This window comes from Aspergillus brunneoviolaceus (genome assembly GCF_003184695.1).
Source record: "Aspergillus brunneoviolaceus CBS 621.78 unplaced genomic scaffold BO95scaffold_4, whole genome shotgun sequence".
Classification (NCBI taxonomy): domain Eukaryota; kingdom Fungi; phylum Ascomycota; class Eurotiomycetes; order Eurotiales; family Aspergillaceae; genus Aspergillus; species Aspergillus brunneoviolaceus.
The window spans coordinates 634,844-659,445 of NW_020290734.1; the positions used below are offsets into that span (position 1 = coordinate 634,844).

General features: G+C 56.8%; 10 protein-coding genes across 10 annotated transcripts; 5 read left to right on the top strand and 5 right to left on the bottom strand.

Annotated features, from left to right (window-relative positions):
• Positions 1-110: 110 nt before the first annotated feature.
• On the top strand, positions 111-1,586 carry BO95DRAFT_510728 (uncharacterized protein). The gene is made up of 2 exons (XM_025591377.1): positions 111-651; positions 716-1,586. The coding sequence occupies exons 1-2, from the start codon at positions 541-543 to the stop codon at positions 1,235-1,237; spliced, it is 633 nt and encodes a 210-aa protein (XP_025447209.1). The 5' UTR covers positions 111-540; the 3' UTR covers positions 1,238-1,586.
• A 993-nt stretch (positions 1,587-2,579) lies between these two features.
• On the top strand, positions 2,580-5,291 carry BO95DRAFT_159568 (uncharacterized protein). The gene has a single exon (XM_025580720.1). It carries the CDS (start codon positions 2,750-2,752, stop codon positions 5,162-5,164), a length of 2,415 nt encoding a protein of 804 aa, XP_025447210.1. The 5' UTR covers positions 2,580-2,749; the 3' UTR covers positions 5,165-5,291.
• Positions 5,292-5,424: 133 nt separating this feature from the next.
• Positions 5,425-6,246, top strand: BO95DRAFT_319980 (putative 5-Methylcytosine G/T mismatch-specific DNA glycosylase; the record flags this gene model as incomplete). Its single annotated transcript, XM_025581781.1, has 2 exons — positions 5,425-5,950; positions 6,038-6,246. Coding segments are annotated over 2 exons (735 nt in total), but the record flags the coding sequence as incomplete, so codon positions are not given.
• Positions 6,247-7,355: 1,109 nt separating this feature from the next.
• On the bottom strand, positions 7,356-8,417 carry BO95DRAFT_438459 (uncharacterized protein). Its single transcript, XM_025585522.1, has one exon. It carries the CDS (start codon positions 8,289-8,291, stop codon positions 7,443-7,445), a length of 849 nt encoding a protein of 282 aa, XP_025447212.1. The 5' UTR covers positions 8,292-8,417; the 3' UTR covers positions 7,356-7,442.
• Positions 8,418-9,116: 699 nt separating this feature from the next.
• BO95DRAFT_478631 (ABC transporter) lies at positions 9,117-13,859 on the top strand (the record flags this gene model as incomplete). Its single annotated transcript, XM_025590047.1, has 4 exons — positions 9,117-11,042; positions 11,088-12,745; positions 12,805-12,903; positions 12,989-13,859. 4 exons carry the CDS (start codon positions 9,117-9,119, stop codon positions 13,803-13,805), a joined length of 4,500 nt encoding a protein of 1,499 aa, XP_025447213.1. The 3' UTR covers positions 13,806-13,859.
• A 354-nt stretch (positions 13,860-14,213) lies between these two features.
• Positions 14,214-17,204, bottom strand: BO95DRAFT_351851 (non-ribosomal peptide synthetase; the record flags this gene model as incomplete). The annotated part of the gene is made up of 1 exon (XM_025582099.1): positions 14,214-17,204. The coding sequence occupies one exon, from the start codon at positions 17,202-17,204 to the stop codon at positions 14,214-14,216; it is 2,991 nt and encodes a 996-aa protein (XP_025447214.1).
• A 668-nt stretch (positions 17,205-17,872) lies between these two features.
• Positions 17,873-19,192, top strand: BO95DRAFT_351882 (uncharacterized protein; the record flags this gene model as incomplete). The annotated part of the gene is made up of 3 exons (XM_025582101.1): positions 17,873-18,076; positions 18,154-18,668; positions 18,745-19,192. 3 exons carry the CDS (start codon positions 17,873-17,875, stop codon positions 19,190-19,192), a joined length of 1,167 nt encoding a protein of 388 aa, XP_025447215.1.
• A 361-nt stretch (positions 19,193-19,553) lies between these two features.
• On the bottom strand, positions 19,554-20,573 carry BO95DRAFT_352039 (uncharacterized protein; the record flags this gene model as incomplete). Its single annotated transcript, XM_025582111.1, has 2 exons — positions 19,554-20,282; positions 20,409-20,573. The coding sequence occupies 2 exons, from the start codon at positions 20,571-20,573 to the stop codon at positions 19,554-19,556; spliced, it is 894 nt and encodes a 297-aa protein (XP_025447216.1).
• A 166-nt stretch (positions 20,574-20,739) lies between these two features.
• On the bottom strand, positions 20,740-22,362 carry BO95DRAFT_159651 (S-adenosyl-L-methionine-dependent methyltransferase). Its single transcript, XM_025580721.1, has 3 exons — positions 22,149-22,362; positions 22,025-22,075; positions 20,740-21,726 (listed from the first exon to the last, which is right to left on the bottom strand). Exons 1-3 carry the CDS (start codon positions 22,281-22,283, stop codon positions 20,959-20,961), a joined length of 954 nt encoding a protein of 317 aa, XP_025447217.1. The 5' UTR covers positions 22,284-22,362; the 3' UTR covers positions 20,740-20,958.
• A 724-nt stretch (positions 22,363-23,086) lies between these two features.
• Positions 23,087-23,908, bottom strand: BO95DRAFT_427606 (mitochondrial 54S ribosomal protein mL38; the record flags this gene model as incomplete). Its single annotated transcript, XM_025584805.1, has 2 exons — positions 23,087-23,676; positions 23,734-23,908. 2 exons carry the CDS (start codon positions 23,906-23,908, stop codon positions 23,087-23,089), a joined length of 765 nt encoding a protein of 254 aa, XP_025447218.1.
• Positions 23,909-24,602: the final 694 nt, after the last annotated feature.

The following is a 24,602-nucleotide window of genomic DNA, read 5'->3' on the forward strand; positions in this document are numbered from 1 at the left end:
TGTTTCCAGAACAGGCGCATTGTAGAAGATTGCCGAGCGACGCATTGAGCTCGCGCCCAGCAGGATGGTCAACTGAACACCTTACAGCTTATGTGAATGGCAAAGATGGTATCGAAAGTACACCCCCAAACATAAAAGTCAAACAGAAATGTCGTCCCTGAATCCTTGCGTCCTAGCCGCACCAACTCTGCGGTTCTCTGTATCGAACCAGAAACACCTAAAAGCAGCTCTCATCCCGATGACCGTACCCAGACACCGGTTGGTGAATTGAGCAGATGTACGAATTGTCCTTCTGCCTGAACGATACAACCGTGGTCATGTTTCTACGCCCTGAGAACGGTCGCGCATGGAAGATGAAGATTGTCTGTGGTTCCACCGCAACCTAAGGGAACAGTCATTCCGGAGAAGGTACCCGGGCTTCGTAGTACCTGCGATCATCGTATCCAAGCTACTCTCAGATCCATCCCAGACACCACATCTTCCACAGAAAACTATTTTTCTGCACTGTCGCGACCGCGCTCTACAATCCTGTAGGCAACAATGGCATCCGTACCTAACTCCTCACTCGGGGTCTCATCGTCACGGCTTGCACTCATCGACGGATTCCCACCAACCACTTACAAAGGCGTGAAAGACCTGAACAAGCTCATCGTGGCTCGACGCGATCAGCTGCATAGGGAAGTCGAAGGCGCCAGTCAATACCTCTTGAATCAAGGATGTGTCACCCCAACAATTCAACCATATTGTGGAGCGGGAGGAAGGACTGAGCAGCCACGTTCGCCTGAATTACTTCCGCGATATCGAAACCTTGATCGTCAGAATCCCCGCACGAGAGACTGAAACGGCCCACCTCAGCTTCAGTAACATCGTCGTATGTGCCTCGTACAAGATGGGCCTGGGTCGCAAAGAGTCCTGCCCCCTTGGTGCCACAACATTCTTGGGGCCTACGGGTTCGGCAAAGGAAGCCGACTCTTCATTCACGAACTTACGCAGCCGACCATCACGCCAATGGCCAATCTGGGTTATTGGAGCGGCAATACGATCCTCGGACTCGATGCTGCGACTCCGAGCCGCTGCCGCGTGGTGGGCTGCCCACTCTGCTGGCGAAGTGAAGCTTTTTCTTCTCATTGAGGTCAACCGGGAGACCAAGGAGGTCATAGTCGAGCAGCATGTGCCCATGCGGTGGGACTACCATAACACGCGTTTGCACTCGCGCAGTGGTGCTGGCCCAGTGTGAAAGGCCAGCAGAGTGTTGACAGTTACGATCCGGACTCAAGGAATTGACTCTCCCACAATACAAGGAAGACCACCTGTTCTGGAGTTTGAAAGTGTTTTTGGAAGGGCACGAAATCCGCCGCTCGAAAAGGACATCGTGCTATCAGAGAAAGAACTCTTGGAATGGGCGGCGCTCTTCCGCGACTGAACAAGAGCATGATATCACGACTGATGATATTGAAGATTGCGAAACAGCATTGATCACTTCTCCAGGGATACTCTGTGGATTCGGGTGGGATTCCGAGATGTGATTTGAACTTGTTTTTTAAGCTCGTTCGGGCCTTTAGGGTGTCGGGATAGTTTTAGAGAAGTGTGAAGATAGCGAGTCGCATGAAGCTCAAGGTGGAATGAAAAGAGCAAACCAAATCAATTGAACCATATGCAATAGTTGTGGAATGAATGCTTTTCCAATACACTATAGCTCCGTCTCTTGTAATGCATAAAGCAAAAGTGGCTTTTGACCGCCCTCTAGACCGCCTGACCGGGCAGAACGCTCGCGACCTCGCAACGAAAAGCGCGGACTTAAGCGGATTTAAGAAGTAACAGTCTAGAGAAATTGGCTTGCGAAACTGTTCAATTTGGGCGGTAGCAGAATAGGACCCTCCGCAGTTTAGCTTCCGACCGCCACTCAGACCGCCTGATTCGGCAGAATGCATTGGACCTCGCGACGAAAACCACGGAATTAAGCGGATTTAAGAAGTAACAGTCCAGAAGAATCGGCTCCCGAAACTGTTCATTCTGGGCGGTGGCAGAAAAGGACTCCTGCCCGCGCCTGCGCATGGCGGTAGAAACTCATAAGTTAATGGCAATGACAAGGCATCCATAGGTAAGGAGTGTATCGAATTAGGGGAGTAGTTTCGCCTGAGTTGTATCTTGGTCAATGATTCTCTTTGCTACTAGCATCATTCTAATATCTCTGATCTATCACCTCCGAAGGTAGGAAGCAATGGCTGTTACAGGCCGATCACATGCGCGTGCCTGGATTAGATCAATCTACTGATCTTCCGCGTCGGCGCATCCGCTTCCTTCCAACTCTCCGCGGTGACTGCAACCCCCGGCCTCACTTGTCGCACGTTCTAGGGGTTGCAGGCTCTGCACAACTCTCTTTCCTCCAAGGACTATGAAGATGACTTTTGGTTCTTGGTTACGAAGGCGTCCTAGGTTGCTTTGGGACTTCTCCGCTTCGAACTCCGTTGGCTAGTAACACCTCCTGGTCTTCCAGTCTTGGTGAATTCACTAATCTGTGTTAATTGTAAGTGAGAGATTCTCAGCTCAAGGTACACGTTTACTGACCTGCTCACCCCATTACTACCAGATTTGTGCCTTTCTCCTTCAACCTCTCTACCTGACGCTTAACACTACACCTTGACTTTCATAACCACACTTTCCTACCTTACCAACCTTCCATTACCAGCTACCATTCCGCCTCTCGCTACACAACTCCGTCAACACAAGCAAGCGCAACGTACTCACGATGACGATGTCTGTCTCCTCTACTCCAAAAATCAAACGCGTCGAATTCGCCGAATCTCTCACCTCCTCTCCCCACCGATCCTACACCAACGCGACCACCAGCAATAATGTGACCGAAGGGACCCCCCACCCTGACACAAAGGACAGTGCAATAGTTAAGGACATGACCTATTGTGCGTCTGACCTTCTCTACGCTCTTCACGAAAGAACCGTGGATCACATCCTTTCCGATGAAGTCAGCCAACATTCCTCGCGGTTCGACGACTACAGTCAAACCTCCGTCCACAATCATACCCCAGACTACAGTCGTAGCCCCGACTGGTCGCATGGGACGCAGCGACAGTCGCCGACAACGCGGCAGCTTAGCTCACCAAACTGGGCGCTCGGCAAGCGGATCATACCTTATCACGGGCCAGACTCTGATTCGGGAGATGACTGCACGTCCGAGTCAGGATCTGCGGTGAGCTCTGAACTTGGGTTCGAGTCTGTAGCACAATCTCGACCCGAATCGAAATTTAAATCAAATGCGGAGCTCCATAGTTCCGAGCAGCACCCCCTACACGCCGATATCGAATCCATAGACCTTCTAAAGTCACCTTCACCGTCAGTTTCACCGGAGCCCGGGTCCTACTCTACTGCGCGCGAGCACACGGGGAGCCAAGATGCGTATGACGATACTAGCGAGTTCGAATTCGACTCTGAGTGGGAGGAAGATTACGACCAGTTTCCATCCGTGAGCCGGCCGCAGGTGAGGGAGCTTGGTTTCGCACTGTGTACGAGCGACTTCATGCGCAAAGGCATTTATCCAGTGAAGAGATCGGAGAAACGCGCATTCGTCGATTATGCCTCGCAGAAGGCGGTGGAAATCGGGATGACGGAGGATGAATTTGAACGGATGATGAGGGCTTTAAGAGGGGTCTATCTGCTTCAGTGGGGTGAGAACAAGGGTAATGACTCAAAGGTGAACCCGGAATCAGGATCCAAGCCAGACTCTGATCGTGGACCAGAGAGAGGTTCGGTCAGCCCAAAGCACCCATCAGCTGTGACGAGCGAGAACCAGCAAGCGGCATCGGGACGTAAGTCCGTTGAGTCACTCCCAGATGCCAATCTCGCAGATGACCAGGGAGAGGACGTGATTGCTGGGACCAAACAGGACGAACCGAAACCAAAAGACATGGAAGCGTCAGTGTCTGAATCACTTCAGAGGTTGGACTTTGCATCAGCAGATGAGTCAGGGAAAGGCTCCGCGACGTCGCTTGATAAAGCAGGCCCTGCATCGCCCAATGGGAAGATTATGGCAACACCAATTGATGTTGACCTAGCAGTAGCATCCCCGGCCACAAGCAAGTCTCCCAAGATGGGCACCGAACAGATCGACCAGAAAGAACAGCCGAGCGGTAAGGGCCTTGAAGAGAAATCAACAAAGAAGTTGAAGATGCCTGTCGATGACTCATCTTATGGTGGAAGGAAACGGAAGCAAGGCGAGAGCCCTCTGCCTTCCAAGGACCAGCCAGGCAATGCAAGTCATTCCGAGAAGTCTAAAAGAAGGAAGAAAACACGCTCCTCGTCTGAAGATCATACCTCTTTGGATCGAGCTTCAACGCCATCCGTGCAGCTGGATAGAGATGTGCAACCTCAGAAGAAGCAGTCGGAGAAGGCGGCAAAGGAGAAGGCAACGAGCCCAGGAAAGACAAAATCTCTGCAGAGCAAGAAGGCCTACAAACTTGCAGATGATGGCATCGAATGTGTCGGACAGTTGACCGCCGAGCCACAGCGAAATCCCAGAATGGTTGGTACGACCCAACAGCTCAAGAAAACCATCATTCCTGCCAATTCATGGCAATTGACGAACGCCAGCGAGAGTGTCATACCCGAAAAGTCTACAAATCAGCAGCCAATCCAGATTGCCAGATCCTCGAACTCGAACCAGTCCAGCGGCACCCACAAGGCCGGAGGTTCAAAAGTCACTGCAAGACCTGCGCAAGCAAGGGAATCTGAGAAACGCGGCAACCTTAAGAAGGTCGGCTTAACAAAGGGACATTCGAACAACCATGATACCGCCGAGCTTATTGATTTGACGAAGCCCGAGAACGGTAAACATGCCAACAAGGCAAAAGATCCCAATTTTCACAAGCCTGGAACGCCTGCGATGACCAAAGGGTCTGACCTAGCCGAACTTGAAGGGCAAATATCGGATATTCAAGCTCAGATCCGGCATCAAGGCTTGCTCAAAGCGAAGCAGGCGGAAACAAGACGGGCGAACCCGAACAAATCACCAAGACTTCTGAAGAATGGGAAAGCGAAAGGTCGACCAGCCAAGAAGTCTACTCGTGCAGAACATTTGGATTTTTCGACACCGATGAATCGCAAAGTCCAACCACCAGCGATGAGGTACGGTCCATATTCTTCAGTGTAGGGCAACCAGCCACCATGACTGGCTCAATCCGTGGTTCTACCGCTGCTCTACCTTCTGACCTAATTTTGTCTGATTGCTCCGAGCTGAGCGATTCTCCGAGTGACCTCCCTGACTCGTATCCTTCAACACCGCCGCCTGCGTCATCCTCAATTGCGCTAGTAACGAATGTATCTACTTTCTCTGAGCCCGAAACCTCAGTCGATGCGACTATAAATAATGATAATGGACCAACCCTTACCTCCCGACCACCACGTTTATCTCAAGCACCAAGAATATCTCGCTTCTTTCCCCAACCTTTGATTGATCCGTCCTCCTGTCTCCCATTTCAGCCTATCTCCGCCCCGACATTCGGTCTGGTCCAGGAACAGCTCGCTCACGATCCATTTCGCCTCCTCATCGCTACCATATTTCTTAATCGTACCCGCGGTCATGTCGCCCTCCCCGTTCTCTTCCGCGTTTTTGACATATACCCCTCCATCTCGGCCTTTGCGACTGCAGACCGGACCGAGCTTACCGAGCTAATCCGTTGTCTCGGCTTCCAACACCAACGCGCTAAGAAATGTATTGCCCTCGCACAGACTTGGCTTGCTCGGCCTCCTGCCCGTGGTTGTCGGTACCGTAAACTCCACTACCCAAACCTTAACGACGGTCGTGACGTCCGCCGTGATGAGTGTTTAGGTGATGAGGATGAACGTGTGGGGTGGGAAATCGCGCATCTTCCTGGTGTAGGTGCTTATTCCTTGGATAGTTGGAGGATCTTTTGTCGAGATGAATTGAGGGGCGTTGGTAGAGCGATGACAACGACTGGATCAAGTCCTGTTGCTGAAGGTGCGGACCCAAATGGGAATGTTGGTGTGGGAAGTGGAAGCGCAGCAGGTGATACTGCGGAGGAGGTAGAGTTTATGCCCGAGTGGAAGAAGGTGTTGCCTCAAGATAAAGAGCTACGAGCCTACCTAACTTGGATGTGGTTGAAGGAAGGGTATGTCTGGGACTGGCTTACGGGGGAGAGAACGGTGGCCGGGGAGAAGGTGATGAGAGCTGCCAAGAAAGGTGGAATTGCGAGGGAAGTGGGAGATGGGAACTGGATGCTGGAGACATCGCCGGTCAAGAAGGCTATGAATGGGTTTACCATGGGTGGCTAGATGTCTCTTAGTAGCATCGGTGTATGTACTTTAACACCTTTTCAGGTCCAAGGTTTAGGTAATGGAAATTGGCCTGCGTTCCTTCTGTTGAATGCATGCGAGTAAGAGCCCTGTAAGCTGTCGAACATGGTCTGGTCTGGTCTGACGAGAAGAATTGCCCGTCCACCTGATCTTGAAAGGACGTCAACTCTGAATACCTTTCCTGGTCAGTTGTTCCATACACCTCAGCTGACTTGAGGCATAATAGACCTGTCCTGTAAGTTTTCACAAGTGTCAGCCCCCAATGCTTTATGCCTCCCAGCTATCATGAACAGTCAAGTAACAATGGCTTTGTCGTAGCATCGACACCCTGAACTCCAACAAAGACATTCACACCATCGCAGCACAAACAAAGAACCCCAGCCTGCCTATAAAACCGACCTACAGCCCTCCCTCCCCCCCCCACTATAGCTGCTCCAGCACAACAACAGCTAGCATCAAAACCGACCTCCCTACAACAATCCAACCCCCAATCAACCAAACCAAACCGAAAGAAAAGGTACATCCATATTCCCAAAATGACTCTCACCACCCAGCCCATCCGCTCCTCCCAGCGCTCCCGCTACTTCACGGTGCCTCGCCTGGCACAGTACCCCATCACGCGAGCCAACATGGCGGCGCGGAAAAGACGAGCCGCTGATTTGAAGCAGATGGCGATGTTCCAGGCTGGCGTCTATGTGGTGACCGCACACGGGGATGTGGCGATGATGGATGCTCCCTGGCTTGTCGAGGCGCCCGAGATGGATACGGATATGGATATGGTCGATATGGTGGGTGCTTAGTGGTGGGGTTCGTTGGCTAGTTTGTTTTCTTGTAGCTTTTCTGTCACTGCGGAACTCCCTTTGCGTATAATAATCATGTTCTATATGGTGGGAAGGTGGTGGGAAAAGTTGGTAGATAAACCTGAATTTATTTCCAGATATATGTTGCCTTTGGGGCTTGTTTGTTTGTTGGTTGTATGGAAGATTGGTGATGGCTTTTCTAGATATATATACCCGTCGGATTAATGTTGTAGGTTTTGCGGGGGCGATCCATTTCAGGGAACGGCGTAAGGTGTAGCACAACCTGGAAGCTACATAGTACATGCACGGTCTATTTCAGGCAAGCTGCGACCCACGCCCCAAGAACTTAAGAATAACATCAAACCCCTCCGGCTCTTTGATCCAATGGCCATCCCCCTCGGCCCCAGCATACTCCATCCACTCCACCTCCCCCGCGGTAAGCCCCTTGACAACCTGCAACGCCTGCCTCCCCAGCTCCACCGGCACCCAGACATCATCTGTGCCGTGTCCTAGTAAGAACCGCGTGCTGAAAAGAGGCAACGACGCACCGTGACTTTCTACCTCCCCATAAGGCTGCGAAAACCCAAGCATCTCGACACAGAACCCGCAAACCAACCGCTGAACCCGGAGTGTATCATCTCCAGCCGCCTGCTGAAGCAACCCCTCAATCTCCCGCGCAAAGGGCACCCACCCACAGAACCCGAGAACTCCCCCAAGACACCGCCCGATCCTTCCCCCTGCGCAGAACAAAGTCCAGAGAGCCGTCGCCATACCCTGGCTGATGCCCCCAAGATAGACATGGCTTGCTTCTCCACCCAGTAGGCTGATTTCTCGGTCTAGGATCTCCAGGATATAAGAGACAGACTCCCTGAGCCCCTCGACCTGCAGGTACTGGCGTTCTTGGATGTCGGAAAGGGAATAGGCGTCGAACCAGGAGCAGATCTCCTCCTGGAAGCGCGTGGTGAGGCGGTCGCGCGAGGTGGGGAATACCCAGCGCCAGGTAGGGAGGGCATCGGGGAGGGATTTGCTGTGCGAGGTCAGAAATGAGAAAAGCTCGTTTGCGAACTCGGGGCCATTGCTTCCGCGGCCGTGGAGGAGGATGGCTGTGTGCGTGTGCTTGTGCGTGGTTTGGGGCGGGTGGATGTGGGGGGTGGGGAAGGCCATGGTTGATGGTTTCATGTGCGGGTATTTGGGGTTGGGGTTGGAAAGCTTGGAATTTTGGTGAGGTGATGGGGATGGTAGGTCTTGGGAATGACGGGATTAAGGTGGTTTGAAGGGGAGGCAATGGGGAGAAGGCTTTTTTCCTTGATCGCATGAGCTGTCGCGGTCTTGAGCGCCTGTGAATGTGAAGTCTAAGCGCTGGCGGTAAGCTGGTAGGTGCCTGAGGCAGCATGTATAGCCCATTGCGAGAACCTGATGCAAAACTACACAAGTTGGTGACTAGATTCTGCTTTGCTGCTCAAGGGATCTATGTCATTGTAGCCAGTCATTCTGCAGCAGGCCACTCCATTTAGTCAAAGGAAAGCCTCAGTCATACGGCTGCCTGGTGTGTGTACTGTGGCTTTGCGTTGGCCAGGAGGCATCAGAATTGCACCTGTTTGTTTGGAAAAATGTCAAAAATGCGGAATTAATCGCAGCTTGGCAAATGTGATAAAGGATCCGCAATTGGGGCAATCCTAGGACAGAAGCTGGTCATGTGTGACCAATGATGCGCATTCGATAAGCTGACCAGGGTTCAGGGGCTCCGACGGAGGAGCCCTATACCTTGACTGCTTAGGTAGCTTTCTCGTTTTCCCCAATGACTGCCATGCCTTGCTACCAGATTCTCCAGTGTTATTCCAAGATTAATCCCTGTCATGGTTGCCCTGTTTATATGTAATCGAGTGTCGATCTAGGTTAGATTTTTATCACCTTACATTCACTATCCTCCGCCCACTACCTGCGCTTGCATTGACAACTCAATACATTTCTTTCTCGGTATCGCTCCGAATGAAACCACCCAGTTGTGTAGACGATGCTTCATTTGGTCCTACTGTTCAGGGCTGTCGTGGAGACTTCGATTTCACCCTCAAATTTGAAGACATCGTTCTCTCCATTCTACCATCGGTGGTGTTCATTGCTCTCGCCATCCCAAGAGCCATTTTGCTTACTTGCAAGTCATCTATAGCGGGCAATGTATATCTGCGGTCGACCAAACTCACAGCAGCAAGCATATACTTGATTCTACGGCTGGTGCTTTTGGTTCTTGCCATCAGCGAGCCATCTTCTTTGCCTAACTTGTCCATCACGGCCAACTCACTGGACCTTGTTGCGGCGATCAGCATCTCCATCCTTACCTTTCTCGAGCATTCTCGCTCACTACGGCCATCAATACTCCTCAGCGCGTTTCTCTCACTGACTATTCTCTGTGACATTGCCCGAGTCCGAACTCTTTGGCTGTTAGCCCACACCCAATTCCAACATGTCTATGTGCGGATCTTCCTTGCCGTAACTGCTTGCAAGGCCTTGCTCCTTGCGTTAGAGTCGTTTTCCAAAAGCGACCACAAGACCCGCAGCCCGGAAGAAACCTCCGGGTTCTATGGACTGGGCACCTTTGTATGGCTTGTGCCCCTTGTCATCTCAGGTTACAGAAAGGTCCTAGATCTATCAGACCTCTACACTCTGGACCCAAGCGTGTCGATTGAAGCCCTACAGAAGACCTTCGCCAAATACACCCAACGCGCCCTTTTCCGGAAGGACCAACAAAATGACTTGGCCAAAGCAGCTGCTCGCACATTAGCAATCCCCCTCCTACTGCCAGTCATTCCTCGTCTCGCCCTGGTCGGCTTCACAATTTGCCAATCTTTTCTCATCGAGACGATACTCGAATGGCTCACCAAGCCCGAAACCGATCTGGCAGTCAAAGAGGGATATGCGCTTATCGGGGCGACAGCATTAGTTTACGTCGGAATGCCAATCATCACAGCTCTCTATTGGTATCTCCACGAACGGGCCCTATTCATGATCCGCCCATGCCTGGTATCGGCAATCTACCAAAAGACCACCCAGCAGCCAATTTCCGCTGGGGACGACAAGGCAGCCGTCACGCTGATGAGCACTGATGTCGAGAGGATCATGATGGGTCTTATGCAGCTGCACGAATTCTGGGCCAACCCCCTCCAGGTGGCGATTGTGAGCTGGCTTCTTCAGCGTCAGATCGGCACCGCCTTTGTGGCGCCGCTCATTGTTGTCATCCTCGGCGCCATTATGTCGACTCTCGTGATGCGGTTTGTGGGTCCTAAGCAGATAGCTTGGATGCAAGTAATCCAGAAGCGGGTCGGGCATACCTCAACCGTGATTGCTACCATGAAACACTTGAGAATTTCTGGACTTACCCAGCCAGTGGAAGATTTCATTCGAGGATCGCGGCGGGACGAACTGCACGCTGGAGGGAAGTTCCGAACCTTTCTTGTGACTTCAGTGGGAATCGGATTCATGCCAGTGCTCCTAAGTCCTATCTTCGCCTTTGCGTTTAGCTTGGGCAATTTGAACACCACCGCCATCTTCACCTCCCTCGCCTACCTTCAGCTTCTGTGCGGGCCATTCTCTGCCCTCTTCCAAGTCGCTCCCCAGCTGCTTGCGGCCTTTACATCTCTGTCAAGAATCCAGATGTTTCTCGAGGGAGAGTCGAGACACGACTATCGCCGTCCCCTCATGTCCGATGAGCCCTGGAAAGAAAAGGCTGCAGGGGAGAAGTTGTCCCCAGTGGTAAATATCACGGCTGGGGGCTTCGGCTGGCAATCAAACGTGCTGACTTTGAAGAACCTCGATGTTTCGATCTCCGCAGGATTGAATATAATCTATGGTCCCGTTGCCTGCGGAAAGACTACACTGTGTAAAGCACTGTTAGGAGAGATTCCGTTCACCGAAGGTGAGGTCTTCATACGGACTAAGTTCCGCCAAATTGGATATTGTGATTAGGTTCCGTTTCTTCCCAATGCGAGTATTCGCGATGCCATTCAAGGGTACTCTACCTTCGATGCCGAAAGATATACGAGCGTGGTCGAGGCCACAATGCTGTCTCGCGATCTGCAGCTGCTCTTCCAGGGTGATCAGACCCAAATTGGCAGCGATGGAATCGCACTCAGTGGCGGCCAGAAGCGGCGAATCGCGCTTGCCAGGGCGTTATACCTTCAGTGTGACCTGCTGATCCTGGACGACGTCCTCAGCGGACTAGACGCGACCACTGAGGAGCACATCCTTCACGCAGTCTTCGGTCCTTCAGGGATTCTGAGGGATAGAGGGGCGGTCGCAATCTTCTGCACCAGTGCCATTCGACATCTGTCTGCAGCGGACTATATCATCGCATTGAGAGAGGATGGGACAATCGCAGAGAAGGGATCACCCCGCGATCTTCGTACCCTCACTGTGCAAACAGCCGCCGCGAGCGAAAGAGGAACGATTCCGCGTCCTTCCTCTCCACCATCTGCACCGACAAACCAATCTCCCCCCGCAAATGGTTACAAAGCAGTTATTCCAAAGATCAAGAGCGGGGAATCGAGTCGAGCCATTGGAGATGCTGCCGTCTTCTTGTACTACTGCCGCAGCATTGGCCCTTGGCTGCTCATCAGCTTCGCCACATTCGGCGTTCTCTGCGGGTTTCTCTACAACTTTCCCACGATCTGGATCGGCTATTGGAATACTGATACCTTCGGCCAATCAAAGTCCTTTTACTTGGGAATCTATGCTTGTCTCCAGTGTCTGGCCCTAGCCACTGTTGTTAGCGAGGCGGCCATCGGCATGCTGGCCATCATCCGTACCTCGGGATCGCGTCTGCACGATGCATTGCTGCGGACGGTCATCGCCGCTCCCTGGTCCACCCTATCCCAGACCGACACAGGGGTCCTCAGTAACCTGTTCTCGCAGGATATGACCTTGATTGACGGGGAGTTAGCTCAGGCGCTGATTAATACCTCCCTGCAGGTTTGGATCGCCATCGGTGGGGCCGCGGTGATCGTCGCCGGCTCATCGCCCTACACCCTGATCGCCTACCCCTTCGTGCTGGCCATCATATACGCAATCCAGCGTTTCTATCTACGCACCTCCCGTCAGCTCCGCCTGCTGGACCTTGAGGCCAAGAGCCCTCTCTACAGCCACCACCTCAATACCATCAAGGGTGTTGCCACACTGCGCGCATTCGGTTGGGTCAACGAGTCAATCGGCGTGAACAACGCGCTACTCGACGCATCCCAGCGCCCGGCCTACTTGCTGAGCATGATCCAGCGGTGGTTGTCCTTTGTTCTCGACATGGTAGTGGCTGTTCTAGCCGTGCTCGTCGTAGCCCTGACCACCCAGCTTCGCGACACAAGTGCCGGCTTCACTGGAGCCAGCTTGGTCTCCCTGATGAGCTTTGGCAAGACCCTGGCCGGCTTGGTCCGCATGTACACGGCCCTCGAGACTTCCATCGGTGCTGTAGCCCGGATCAAAGCATTCTGCGACAGCGGGGCTGGTGGTGCCGGGCTTGAGGAGAATCGGCTGGAGGATGACAGCAGTAAGGACGGCGATAGTTCAACCCGACTTCCTGCCTCATGGCCGGAAAACGGCAGCATTGCATTCCAGCATGTCTCTGCGTCGTACAGGTAAATTGCGCTTTCCGTGTTTGTGACGTGAAGATAGCCCTTATACTAACTACTCGCAGCAACGAAGCCGCTCCCGACTCGGACACCCTCGCCATCCGAGACGTATCATTCACAATCGAACCCGGACAGAAAGTTGCAATCTGCGGTAGAACCGGAAGGTGAATCCTCAACCCATCTTTCTTTAAGATGATACTTCACTGCTCTCATCCCCACAAACGGGAAGGCTAACAAACCCGAACCAAGCGGCAAATCGACAATCCTCCTTCTCCTCCTGCGCCTCTTGGACCCAATCCCCTCACCGCGAACAACCACCATCACCGCAGCTGTCACCAACGCGGACGAAGACACAGGCCTGACAATCGACGGCGTACCTCTCCACTCAATCGACCACGCGACCCTGCGCCATCGCCTCATTGCCGTCCCGCAAGACGCCATCTTCCTCCCCGACGGCACCGCCTCCTTCCGCACGAACCTCCTCGCTCCATTCGCGAACGAGACCACCGATCCCGCCGAGTGCCAAACCATCCTGGAGCGCACGGGTCTCTGGAGCGTGGTCACGGCGCGCGGGGGTCTCGACGCCCCCTTCACAGCCGACGCGCTGAGCCACGGCCAGAAGCAGCTGTGGAGCTTGGCGCGCGCGGTGCTGCGGCGGCGGGTGCGTGCGAAGGGCTTGGCGGAGGAGCAATGCACTACAGAGCCTTCTGGCGCCGGGTTTCCCTTTGGTAAGGCAATGTCAAAGGACCCTGCTGTGTCGCTGGGTGATTGCGATCACCTCCCTTCTATGTATCAAGGTGCTAGCGGAGGGATATTGCTGCTCGACGAGATCGACAGCGGCGTGGACGCAGCGACGCAGCGGGTGATGCGCGATCTCATCTGGAGTGAGTTCGCGGGGTACACGGTGGTGATGGTGGGGCATCGGCTGGAGTTCATGGGAGAGTTCGACCGGGTTCTGGTCATGGATGCGGGCCAGCTGGTGGAGGATGGGGCGCCGGCGGAGTTGGTTGCTCGGCCGCGGGGGTGGTTTAGGGATCTGTGGATGGGTGGGACGGCGGAGGCTTGATGGCGTTGTCTGTGTTTGTCTGCGAGAAGGAGGGCTGGTCGTCTGTATACTCACTGGGAAAGCAGCGTTCTGGGGGAGAACCCCCAGACCCCCCTTTTTTTTTTTCACCTTTTCAAGTATAGCATTGTGCGACGGGGGATTTCCCACCGGGAATCTCCCTGATATTCCGCGGCTGGATAGTCTACGCTGGGCCAGGAAGCTGAAAGAAAGGGGAGTATGGGGGTTCTCCCCCAGAACGCCTACCTGTCCAAATCTTTAGGAGTAGCAGCGACCCGGGGGAGAACCCCCAGAAACGCCAGCCAGCCAGCCCGCGTCCAGCACGTCCATATCACATCACATCACATCGTATTGTATTCTTTATTTCCATGCTTCCCAACATAAACTCATAGTACGTTAAGCAGCCGCAGTCTACACGCCCCTCTCCTCCAGCACCCGGCGCAACACCAGCTGCAGCCCATTCACATACCTCACCCCGAGCATATCAGCATGCCGGCCCTCGCACTGATGCACCGCCATGCCCCTTTGCGACAGCCCCCTCCACAGCCCCAGATACCGCTCGACCCAGACCGCCCGGTCCGCCGTGACCGTGAGCAGCGGATCGACGGCGAACACATCGACCGGTGCGCCCGCCACGCTCCCGGCGGGCGTATACATGCCCGCGGCGCGCGAGAACCCCGCCGTCACGTCGGTGACATGGCGGAGCTCCTCCCTATCCAACCGCAACGCCTTCACGCGGTTAGTGTCGGCCTCAGCGAGGATCACATCCAGTGCGACCTCGCGCTCCACATCTCGCAGCTGCGGCATGAGCGCCACGCAGCGTCTTTCGGAGATGAGCTCGTAGAAATACCCGATCATGACCAGGGCTTCGGTCCAGGTGAGCTGCCCCACTAAAGGCGCGATGTCGGGGGGTCCGTCGAGGGCGCCCAGGAACCGGACTTCTGCGCCGCCGGCTTCGAGCCGCTTGGCGATCTCGAAGGCGATGCTGCTGCCGAGCGAGTAGCCGGCGAGGGCGTAGGGGCCGGAGGGTTGGGTGTGTTGCATTGCGGCGGCGTAGGTGTCGGCCATCTCGGCGATGCTGGTGAACAGTGGTTCGCCGGGTTGCACGCCGCGCGAGCGGAAGGCGTAGATGGGCCGGTCGTGGAAGGCCCGTGCTAGGTTGGCGAAGATGAGGACGTTGCCGGAGGCGGGGTGCACGAGCCAGAGTGGGGTTTTGGGGCCGGTGAGTTGGAGGGGGACGACGGGGTCGTATTCTGTGGGGAGGACTGGGGTTGGGGAGGGGGTGGAGAGGGTGTTAGGGCTGGGTTGGTGTTGGCGACGTTGTTGTTGTTGGTTGGAGGCGAGGCGGCGGGCGAGGCCGGCAACGGTTGGGTCCATGAGGAGGTCCGGGAGGGTGAAGACGACCCCGAACGTCTGGGACAGGTCTTGTGTGACGGTGTAGAAGTCGAGCGAGGAGAGACCCAGGCTGAAGAGGTTGGTAGTCACACTGACCGCGTCCGGATCGGCCGCGTGGAGGCGCGCGCAGACGAGGGTGAGGATGGCTTGTTCGGTGGGTGAGGAGGGGGCCTGGCGATGCGCTTGGCGGTGCGCATGGATGCTGCTCTCGTGGGCTTCGCGTTCAGAGTTCAGGGCACCGGACTCGAAGAGGCGCCGGAAGTGCGCGCGGGAGAGCTTGCCGAGGGAGGTCTTTTCGAAGTAGCGGCGTGGCAAGGGGAGCACCGCGGCGGGCTTGACGTGCACGACCAGGCTGGCGATTCGTTCAATGGCTTCGGTGGTGGCGACACGGGCCGCAGCGTCGTCCGGGCTGTAGCTGGGCAGATACACCACGCAATAGGACTCGGTCAAGGCGCCGGGGGGCCGGTGGGCGAAGACCAGCGTGAAGCTCGGGGTCAGACCGGGGATCCGCGCCTGCTCGAGGCTGTGCTCGACCTCAACGGCAAAGATGGTCAGCCCGTTGAGCAAGAGCGTGTCCTTGGTGCGGCCCGTGATGTAGAGCTGGCCGTGCGCGTCCAGGTAGGCGTTGTCCCCCGTGATGAACCAGCCGTCGGACGTGAAGGCCGCACGCGTGGCGGCGGCATCCCGATAGTATCGGTCGAACAGCACAGCTCCGCGCAGCTGCAACATCCCCTCCTCGCCCGCAGCCGCCTCGCGCTCGTCCATCTCCCGCAGCACGCGCATCTCCACCCCGGGGATGGGCCGGCCACAGCACATGAACTCGCCCGCCGTCTCGTGGAGGCCGTCCACGGTGTGGTCGACCAGGTCCCAGACCATGCCCGCGCATGACTCGGTCAAGCCGTAGCCGGCACGGATGAAGGGCCGGGCGCCGTAGGGCTCCAATGCGCGGAGGAGCTGCACCGCCATTTGCCGCACAGTGGCCTCGCCGCCGGAAAAGACACAGCGCAGACACGAGAGGTCCCAGCTCGGGGCGGACTGGGCCTCCTGCTCCTGCTCCTGCTCCGGCGTGGGACGACAGACGCGCTCGCACAGCAGGGCCAGGAAGAAGTTGGGGGCAAAGCTGAGGGAGACGCGATGACGATCGACCAGGTCGAGGAACCGGCGCGGCTCGGCCACCACGAGCTCAGTCGCCACCTGGATCTGCTCCGCCCCTAGCCGCATGGCGTGGAGGTGCATCTCGACCAGGTTGACGACGTGGTCGAGCGCAATCCAGCTGAGGAAGACATCCTGAGAGGTCGCCCCGCAGTGCGCGGCCTTCCCGGCCGCTGCGGCCAGCATCTGCGGCTGGCGGAGACACACGGCTTTGGAGAAGCCGGTACTGCCTGAGGTGAGCATCAGGGCTCCGAGATCATCTGCCCGTTGATTGTGACTCACTGGGAGCGGAGGAGAGGTAGACGAAATGGTCAACTTGCTGGTCAGTGCGGATTGCTGATCGACGCGATACAAACGCGGGGTGTCGATGCCCTGGAAGGCGCACGCCATGCGGCCGTTGGTGAGCACCACCGGCCCATCCAGCAGCTGGAGAATGTGTTCGGCCTGCGCAATGCGACGGTCGGTCGAGACCGCAAATTTGGGAACAATACAAGGCAAGTAGCCTGCGACGGTGCAGGCCCAGAACCAGCGGATGTTTTCCTCGTGGGTGTCGAAATGTAGCAGGAATACCGTCTCCCGCTGCAGATTCGACACCGAGGTTTGCAGCCAGTGCGCATCGTGGCAGGCCTGGTCGAGAAGCTGCTGGTAGGAGAGCCAGTGGCCCGACTCTGCTGACTCTGCAGTGTAAAAGGTGATGCCTGCGGGGGTGGTTGCAGCTCGCTGCAGAAGCTCGAGCAGGCTAGTAGCCTCGCGTGGGGGTAGGGTCTCACCAACAACGACTTCCGCAGTGCAGCTCCGCACTTGGTTTTTGCCCAGCCCCAAGGCGGCAGGTGAAGGACCAGGATGCAGTAACATGATGAGAGGGAGGGTTGTTGGGGACGATTATCGAAAAAGTCCCATGGTGCCTGGGTGCGTGCATTCTTATGGGCAGGTTGCAGAGCTAAGCACTGCATCGCCGATTTGCGAGGCTTGTCTGCATATCTTATCGGACGATGCATTCTGGCGCGGGGGCCAGCAAGTACGGAGTCTACGGAGTCTTTGCGGAGTTCATGGACAAATCTCCTTCGTGCAGGAATTGATTAGTGCCGGATTAGGGCCGACGCGATGCAGGGGCGGAAAAGTGGGCCGGTGGTTTGGTCTTGTCTGGTCTTGTCTGGTCTTGTCTGGTCTTGTCTGGTCTTGTCTTGTCAAAGTCCGGCCCTTCCCCTCTTTTCTCTTCTGTTCAATCTGGCAGATATTGGTGATAATTGGTGATTCGAACTAGTGTGCAGTCCAGCACTGTATCCCTGTATCCCTGTCACAGTATCCCTGCCATCAGGATCAGTCTGGCCACCATCAGGAGGCAGTGAGGGTTATTTATCACTGGCAAAGCGCCTCTTCGCTGACAATGGGCTTTGTTGGGTTGTTGAGAGGATCTTGACGATCTGACGGATTGTCCTCCCATCCCTTTCCCCATCGATTCTATTCTCATTTCTTTTCTTTTATCTACGATTTCATCACTATCCTTCACCATGTCGGAGACAATGTCCTCGTCGTCCTCCACCCACACCTCGACGCTAACCGCGGCGGAGCTGGCGGAGTGGTCGCAGTCACTCCAGCCGGTGGTGTTGGGCCTCAGCGTCACCATGCTGGTGCTTGGCAATCTGGGCGTGATGCTGCGCATCTGGGCCCAATGGCGCATCCAGAAACGCCCCATGCAGGAGGACTATTGGCTGGTCGTGGCTGTCGTACGTGTTCTGGTCGTCGTCCTCTGCATCCACAGACTCAACCGAGTCACTAACCTCCCCCTCTCCTTGGCCTCTAGCTCTTCGCCAACGTGGTCTCCGTCGCCACCATAGTTGCGGTGCACTATGGACTGGGATACCACCTTTTCCGCGTCAATACGGAGGATCCCACCCTGCATGCGCTGAAGTGGATTTTCTTGTGCGTGTGGCTCACAGCCACCTTCAACGGGCCCTCGATGCTGGCCACCAAGATCGCCCTGCTGCTCTACTACCGTCGGCTGTTCATCGTGCAGCAGATCTGGCTGCGCATCTTCTGGTGGACGAACATGGTATACGTGGTGCTGTGGGCGATCGGGTCGACCATCTCGTACGCGCTCTCGTGCGTGCCGGCCAGTTACTACTGGGAGCGTTTCGACCCGCAGTCGACCATGCACGGCACCTGCCATAACACCACCACCGCCGACGCTCTGCCGCTAATTATGGACCTGGTCTCCGATGTCGCCATCCTGGTGCTGCCCATTGCCACCATCGCCACCCTGCAGATGCCGCTCGCCCGCAAAATAGGGCTCATCATCGTGTTCTCGGTCGGATTCATGTACACTCCCCTCCCCGCTGCCCGAATTCCCTGCGTCTCCTCCTTATATCCATATCTCTAATCCCACTCTCCGCAGCGCCGTCGTCTCCGCCATCGCCCGCGTCGCCGTCCTCTACACCGCCACGAACCTGCACTCGGACTTCACCTACGCGGCCGCGCCCTTCGAGCTGCTGGACGTGATTCAGCTCAACGTGGCGATCGTGTGCGCGACCGCCGTGCCCATCGCCTCGGGCTTCCGCGTCGCCTTCAGCAAAAAGTTCCGCCGCTCCAACAAGAGCTGGACGGCGGGCGGGGCGGCTGGGAACACCTACTACAGCCGCGCCTCGACGGCGGCGGCGGCGGCGCGGGCCGCGCGTCGGCGGCTCGAGGACGAGGCCAGCAGCAGCACCGAACAGCTGCAGATGGGCCACTTCACCACCACCAGCTGCGCCTCCAAGGACCCCGACGATCGGGCCCGGGGGGCAGCCGCAGGCCTCGTCTCAGCCAACGGGATCCTGGTGAAGATGGATGTGGATATCCGGTAGTACTCTCGGCTGTGTACAGTACATGCAAGACCTAAGCAAGAAGACATGTCTGTAAGAATAGCAGCGTCCTGGGGGAGAACCCCCAGACCCCCCTTTTCTTTCAGCTTCCTGGCTAGGCGTAGACTGTATAGTTTGGATGTTACCCAAAAGGTGAAAAGAAGGGGGGTCTGGTGGTTCTCCCCCAGAACGCCCGCCCTACCAAGTCTCAGGAATAGCAGGATTCTGGGGGAGAACCCCCAGACCCCCCTTTTCTTTCAGCTTCCTGGCCAAACGCCGTAACCCTCATGCTCATACTCATACTCATATCTCGTCACCACACATCCCCATTTCAGTCCCACACCCATACTCATAGAATAACCACTCACTGCACCCGGGTAGCACACCACCAAACCACACGCGCATTGTCATCCACAAAGCTCATATTGCGCATCTTCGCCGTTGTCTCGCCCACCTCCAACTCCGCCTGCACCTCCCACTTCGTGCCCGTCCTCCGCTCGACCTCGCGCCACAGCCCCAACAAACTCCCCACATCATGCCGATAATGCAGCGTCTTGTCCATCAGCCCCGTCAACTCATAAACCCCAGCCACCGTACTGCCCATCTGCCGCCCACACACAATCGCCCCCGGCTCACCCCCAGTCAGCCCAATCAGCCTCACCACACCGCGGACCTGGCCCTCGTAATCCCAGAAATGCAGCAACGAGCCCGCCCACACCACATCCACCTTGCCCGCGACCGTCCCCACAATCGCGCCCCGCGCCCACTCCTCCTCGCTCTCAACCCCGAAGTCCCCGCCCACAAACGTCGCAGGAAACGTCTGCGCGTCGTCGCGGAACAGCGTGTACCCCAGCTCGAAGAACCCGGGCTCGAGATCGAAGCCGTACAGCTGGGCCGCCGGGATCCCCGCGCAGTGCACCAGGTGCCGCAGCTCCTGGCCGACGCAGCAGCCGGCGTCCAGGAAGCCGTGGGCCGGCGAGGCGCGCAGCCGCGCCAGCACCTGCGGGTAGAACGGGAGGCGCGCGAGGTGGCAGCTTAGGAAGCGCATTTGGCCGATGCAGGGGTAGGGGAAGATGGCGAAGGCTTCGTCTCTCTGTTGGGTTTCTCGCGGGGTCAGGATGGGTGGCTTTTAGTTGGCTTGGCACGAGGGGTGGCGTGGTGTGAAACATTGGCCAGAGGGAGATATTGTCTTTTGCTAGCAAGAAAGGGGTTTGCGTACCAAGGCTAAGACATGGGGGAGGACCTCGTCGGGCTTGAGCCCGCTGTACTCTTCCAGCAGGGACTGCGCGGCGGGGTCGATGGCCGTGACGCTGGTTTGGTACCAGCCTGGTTTGGTGGTGGTGGTGGTTGTGGTGGTTGTGGTGGTAGTGTCGGTGGTGGACATGGTGGCTGAATGCTTTGTGTCTTGGCAGTTGGAAGGATGGGCGAGGGAAATGAATCAGGACAAGAGTTTGAATTGTACTCCGTATTTGACTTGCTATTGCCAAGGGGGGAGGCTCCTAAATCAGCAAACAAACCGAAATGCCTCAGATTTTACTGATTGAAGAGGGGTAACATCGAACTAGCCAGCTAGTGCTGACGGGAGAGTCTTTAGCGCGTGAAGCTTAGCCCTAGCTTGCTCCTGCGTGGAATGCACACTACCTATTCACTGACTAGTACTACAGGGTAGCACATCCTTCCGGTCCCCCGTCGGATGCCCGTCAGCAAATCAACCCCAACTGCGTAAATCACCCTCCCTTCTTCCATACTGCCACCCAAACCTTCCACCTTCACTTAGCAGTGCCTGAATCAGTACCGGAAGTCCCAGGGCAAAGGCCATCATCCCAAACAGCCTCCACGACCGCCAACGCGCTCCCCTCCGCCCGCCGGACCCCGACCCAGCGAAACCGCTCGTCCGCCTCCCGCAGCAACCCCCGCCACTGCGCCTCGTCCCGCTCGCGCGCGTTCAGCAGCAGCAGCATATTCAGGTCCATCGCGCTGGCGAGCCGCCGCTTCCACATCGGCTCCTGCGCCGGGTATTGCTCCAGCACGTGGTCGTGGATGAGCACGCGCGCCCCCGCGCGCAGCGCCGGCCGCAGCTGCCGCAGAATCCGGATGGCGTGGCCGTCCCCCCAGTTGTGGAGGATGTGGCGCAGGTAGAAGACCCGCGCTGCTGGGGTGGTGGGCGGTTGCGGGGTGAAGAAGTCGTGCGCGTGGAAGGAGACTCGGTCTGTTGCTGCGGATGGCGGCGGCTGCTGCTGCTGCTGCGCCCTCGCGCGAGCAATCACCCCCGGCAGATCCTGCACCACGAAGCGCAGGTGCGGGAACGCGGCCGCCAGCGCGAAGCTGATGTCGCCCTGCGCGCCGCCCACGTCGACGACCACGCTGTCCGCCGGGAGGCCGGCCAGGAGCGGGTGGATGGATGCGACCAGTGCCGCCGGGCCCATGGCCGCCCCCGACGCGTAACCGCGCTTGCTGGCGGCGAAGGTGGCGGCGCGGGCCGGCGACTGCGCCAGCGCCTCGTACAGCGCCTGCCCGTTGTTGGCCAGCGCGAAGCCCTATCGTGTCTTGTCAGTGCTTAGTCCTGTGTATCTATCCTTGGGCAGATTCTCCCGGAGGGGGAATCTGCCGCTGCATGGTGCTTTGTTTGGGAAGATGAAAAAAAGGGGGGTCTGGGGGTTCTCCCCCAGGACGCTGCTGGTCTGGAGACTTGGGCGGGGTGAGCCTTCTGGGGGAGAACCCCCAGACCCCCCTTTTTTTTCAAACTTCCTGGATTTGGCGTACTCCGGTGCGTGACATGGTGTCGTTTGAAGAGAGGGAAAAAGGGAGGGGGTTCAATTGCCGGGGTCTACTAACCGACTCAGTGGGCTCCTCGGAGCCGGGAAAGCGCTTTAACGCCTCGATCGTCTAAGTAAAACACACCCTGGTTAGCCGAGACGAGCTGCCGTGTTGGGTTAGCCGGGGAGGGGGCACTATATACCCTGGTCGCGCCGGGCCAGCTATTCGTGCAGGTCGAGCCAATCCAGCCATGAAACCCTTCCTGGCGCAGCAGCATGCTGGCGCGCGTGTGGGCGACTTCGTTCTCGGCGGGCTCGTCGAAGACCCGGATGGTCATCGCGTGGCGGAGGAGGCGCCGGACGTCGGCTTCAGGGACGTCGCATTGCGCGGATAAGGCTGCAAAGGAGATGGTTCCGTTGGGAGGGACCAGGTGCGCGACGTTGAACTGTTGGATGAAGTGCAGGGCGATGAGGTGGGCGTGCTTGATCACGTTATATTAGTAGTGTAAGCAATTCAGGGGGTGTATGAGGGGGCGTACAATGGCATAGGAGCGCAGGAGATCGGCCGGGTCGAGCAGCAGATCCTGGATCTCGCACGCGGCGTGCAGGAGGGCGTTGCGTGCGGCCTCGACGGGCGGGGGCAGCGCCAGCGACGGAGGGCTAGTGGCGGCAAACGAGGGCTCCTCTATCCCGTGCTGCGCTAGCAGGGTTCGTAATTGCTGGGCCGAGTCGGCGATGGTCGTGGCCAGGGATTCGATGCGCGAGGCCATGGTGTACGGGGGGAAAGCGGAAGGGTGGGCAGATGGTGCAGGTAGTTGGGGAGATTGGTTTCAAACGGACTGCGCATCTGATATAGTGTACCTCGGTTGCTGGCTTTCTACAGGGGGGGTCAATGGAAAATGCCAGATTGCATGACCCGGAGTACAATCTGGCCCCCGCTAACGGGCTTAGTGCATGCAGCTTACATTAAGTGCTGGAGTAGAGTCGAGTTTTGGCCGCACGCGTGTGCCGTTCTTCCGGGCGTTGTAATTATTAGTACAATGCTGAGTATATACAAAGTACGCGAGGTGCCAGTTTGCTCTCTACTTCCCCCCTGCCATCATTGTATTTGAGCAGCGCTTTCTGTGGTCTACTGTATAGATCAGACGGAGACCACTGCCGCACCGACCAGGGCCAATGCGCCGGCCAGATAACTGCCCGCTGCCATCCTGTGGCCCGCCCCACTCGACGTCTCGCTAGCGGCGGCGCCGGTGCTGGTGCCGGTGCTCGTGCCTGTGCTCGTGCTCGTGCTGGAGCCGGATCCGCCCGAGCTGGAGCTGGTGTCGTTGCTCGCCGCTGTGACGCGGAAGTAGTTGGCCGCGACCGGCTTGCCCAGTCCGGTCTGATTGAGGAAGCTCTCCAGCGGCAGGTTCAGTCGGTTCAGGGGAGTCTCAGCAGTGGTCTGCATGAAGGACTCGTAGCGGCTGGGGACGCTGAAGTTGGCGGGCTGGTCGAACAGGAACAGGGTGTAGTTGTGCGTGCCGGACTTGGGCTGGGGGGCAATGTAGGAGGCCAACACGTTCGCGTCGCTGGTGCTGTTAACGGCGGTGGTCAGGTTGGCCACAACGGTATGCACGATCACCGATGGGGGAGTGGTTTTGTTCCAGTCCGGGTCGACCATCAGCAGCAGGTAGGGTCCCGAGCTGCTCAGCCCCAAGTCGTGGAGATGCGGCTCCGGCGCGCTTTTGGCGACTATACACGGCGCATTGGTCAGTCAGACGGTCTAAAACGGGGATCGGTCGTGCATACCGGTCGTGTTGAGAAACTCGCCAGGGGTGAAGCTGACTGCAGCCGACCCCACGGAGTAGGTGGCATTCAGTACTGTTGACGGCTCCCCGATGCTAGCCAGCTCAGGGGGGACGGTGTCCGCCGCTGCGGCAGAAGCAACCGCAGCGAAGGCGGCAATGGCAAAGACAGGACGCATGATGGGGATATGCGTTTCAGCTGGACGTGGCGGAATTCACAATTGGGTGGGAGGTGGGTTAAATAGAGAAACTTGCGAACTTTACTCGGTACCAATTGCGTGCCTGTTCAACACTTAGCCTAGAATAGGTCGGTTGCCGACGAGCCAGGCGAGAATGGCTCCATCAGCCTTGGCCCTGGCTAGGGGAGAAACGGTCGTCTTTCCACATGGCCGGGGTGTGTTAGCGCACATTGTTCGGGGATTAAATTTCCTTAGCATCCTGTTATCACTCTTGGCTGCCAATCTTAGCCATGATAGTCCAGCCATGGCACACGCCGACGCGGGATCCTTTCCAGTCTTTCGTTTATGTTGGAATTTTAGCGTTTGTTGTCCATAGCCAAGTCGGTTCATTCCATTATTGTGATCAACTGCGGTGAAGTGAAGGGTATGCTGGAGGGTTTCAGATAGTGGTGTATGCATCATTTATGCTCCCAAACATCAAGATCGCTTCGAGGAGCTGCCAGGCAGAAATTGACATGGAATGTTGCGAGCGCTAGTTGCATGTATATGGATCATATCTCCGGGATGTTCTTTATACTTTGTGATCTGTCGATTGATCGAAATGGATGTTTTTGTGGAGAAGCGTTGCGAGAACGCCAAGTCCTCGTCAACGATGACACTCATTTACAACATCCACAAGACCTTCTCAGTCAAC

Bases quoted from the DNA above. Each gene is read 5' to 3' on its own strand.
- BO95DRAFT_510728 (XM_025591377.1), top strand. From the start codon at position 541: ATGGCATCCGTACCTAACTCCTCACTCGGGGTCTCATCGTCACGGCTT. The intron at 652-715 runs GTGGCTCGACGC...TCTTGAATCAAG, and splicing joins AAGACCTGAACAAGCTCATC to GATGTGTCACCCCAACAATT.
- BO95DRAFT_159568 (XM_025580720.1), top strand. From the start codon at position 2,750: ATGACGATGTCTGTCTCCTCTACTCCAAAAATCAAACGCGTCGAATTC.
- BO95DRAFT_438459 (XM_025585522.1), bottom strand. From the start codon at position 8,291: ATGGCCTTCCCCACCCCCCACATCCACCCGCCCCAAACCACGCACAAG.
- BO95DRAFT_159651 (XM_025580721.1), bottom strand. From the start codon at position 22,283: ATGACCATCCGGGTCTTCGACGAGCCCGCCGAGAACGAAGTCGCCCAC. The intron at 22,076-22,148 runs GTATATAGTGCC...TGTTTTACTTAG, and splicing joins GCTGGCCCGGCGCGACCAGG to ACGATCGAGGCGTTAAAGCG. The intron at 21,727-22,024 runs GTTAGTAGACCC...AAGACACGATAG, and splicing joins CCGAGGAGCCCACTGAGTCG to GGCTTCGCGCTGGCCAACAA.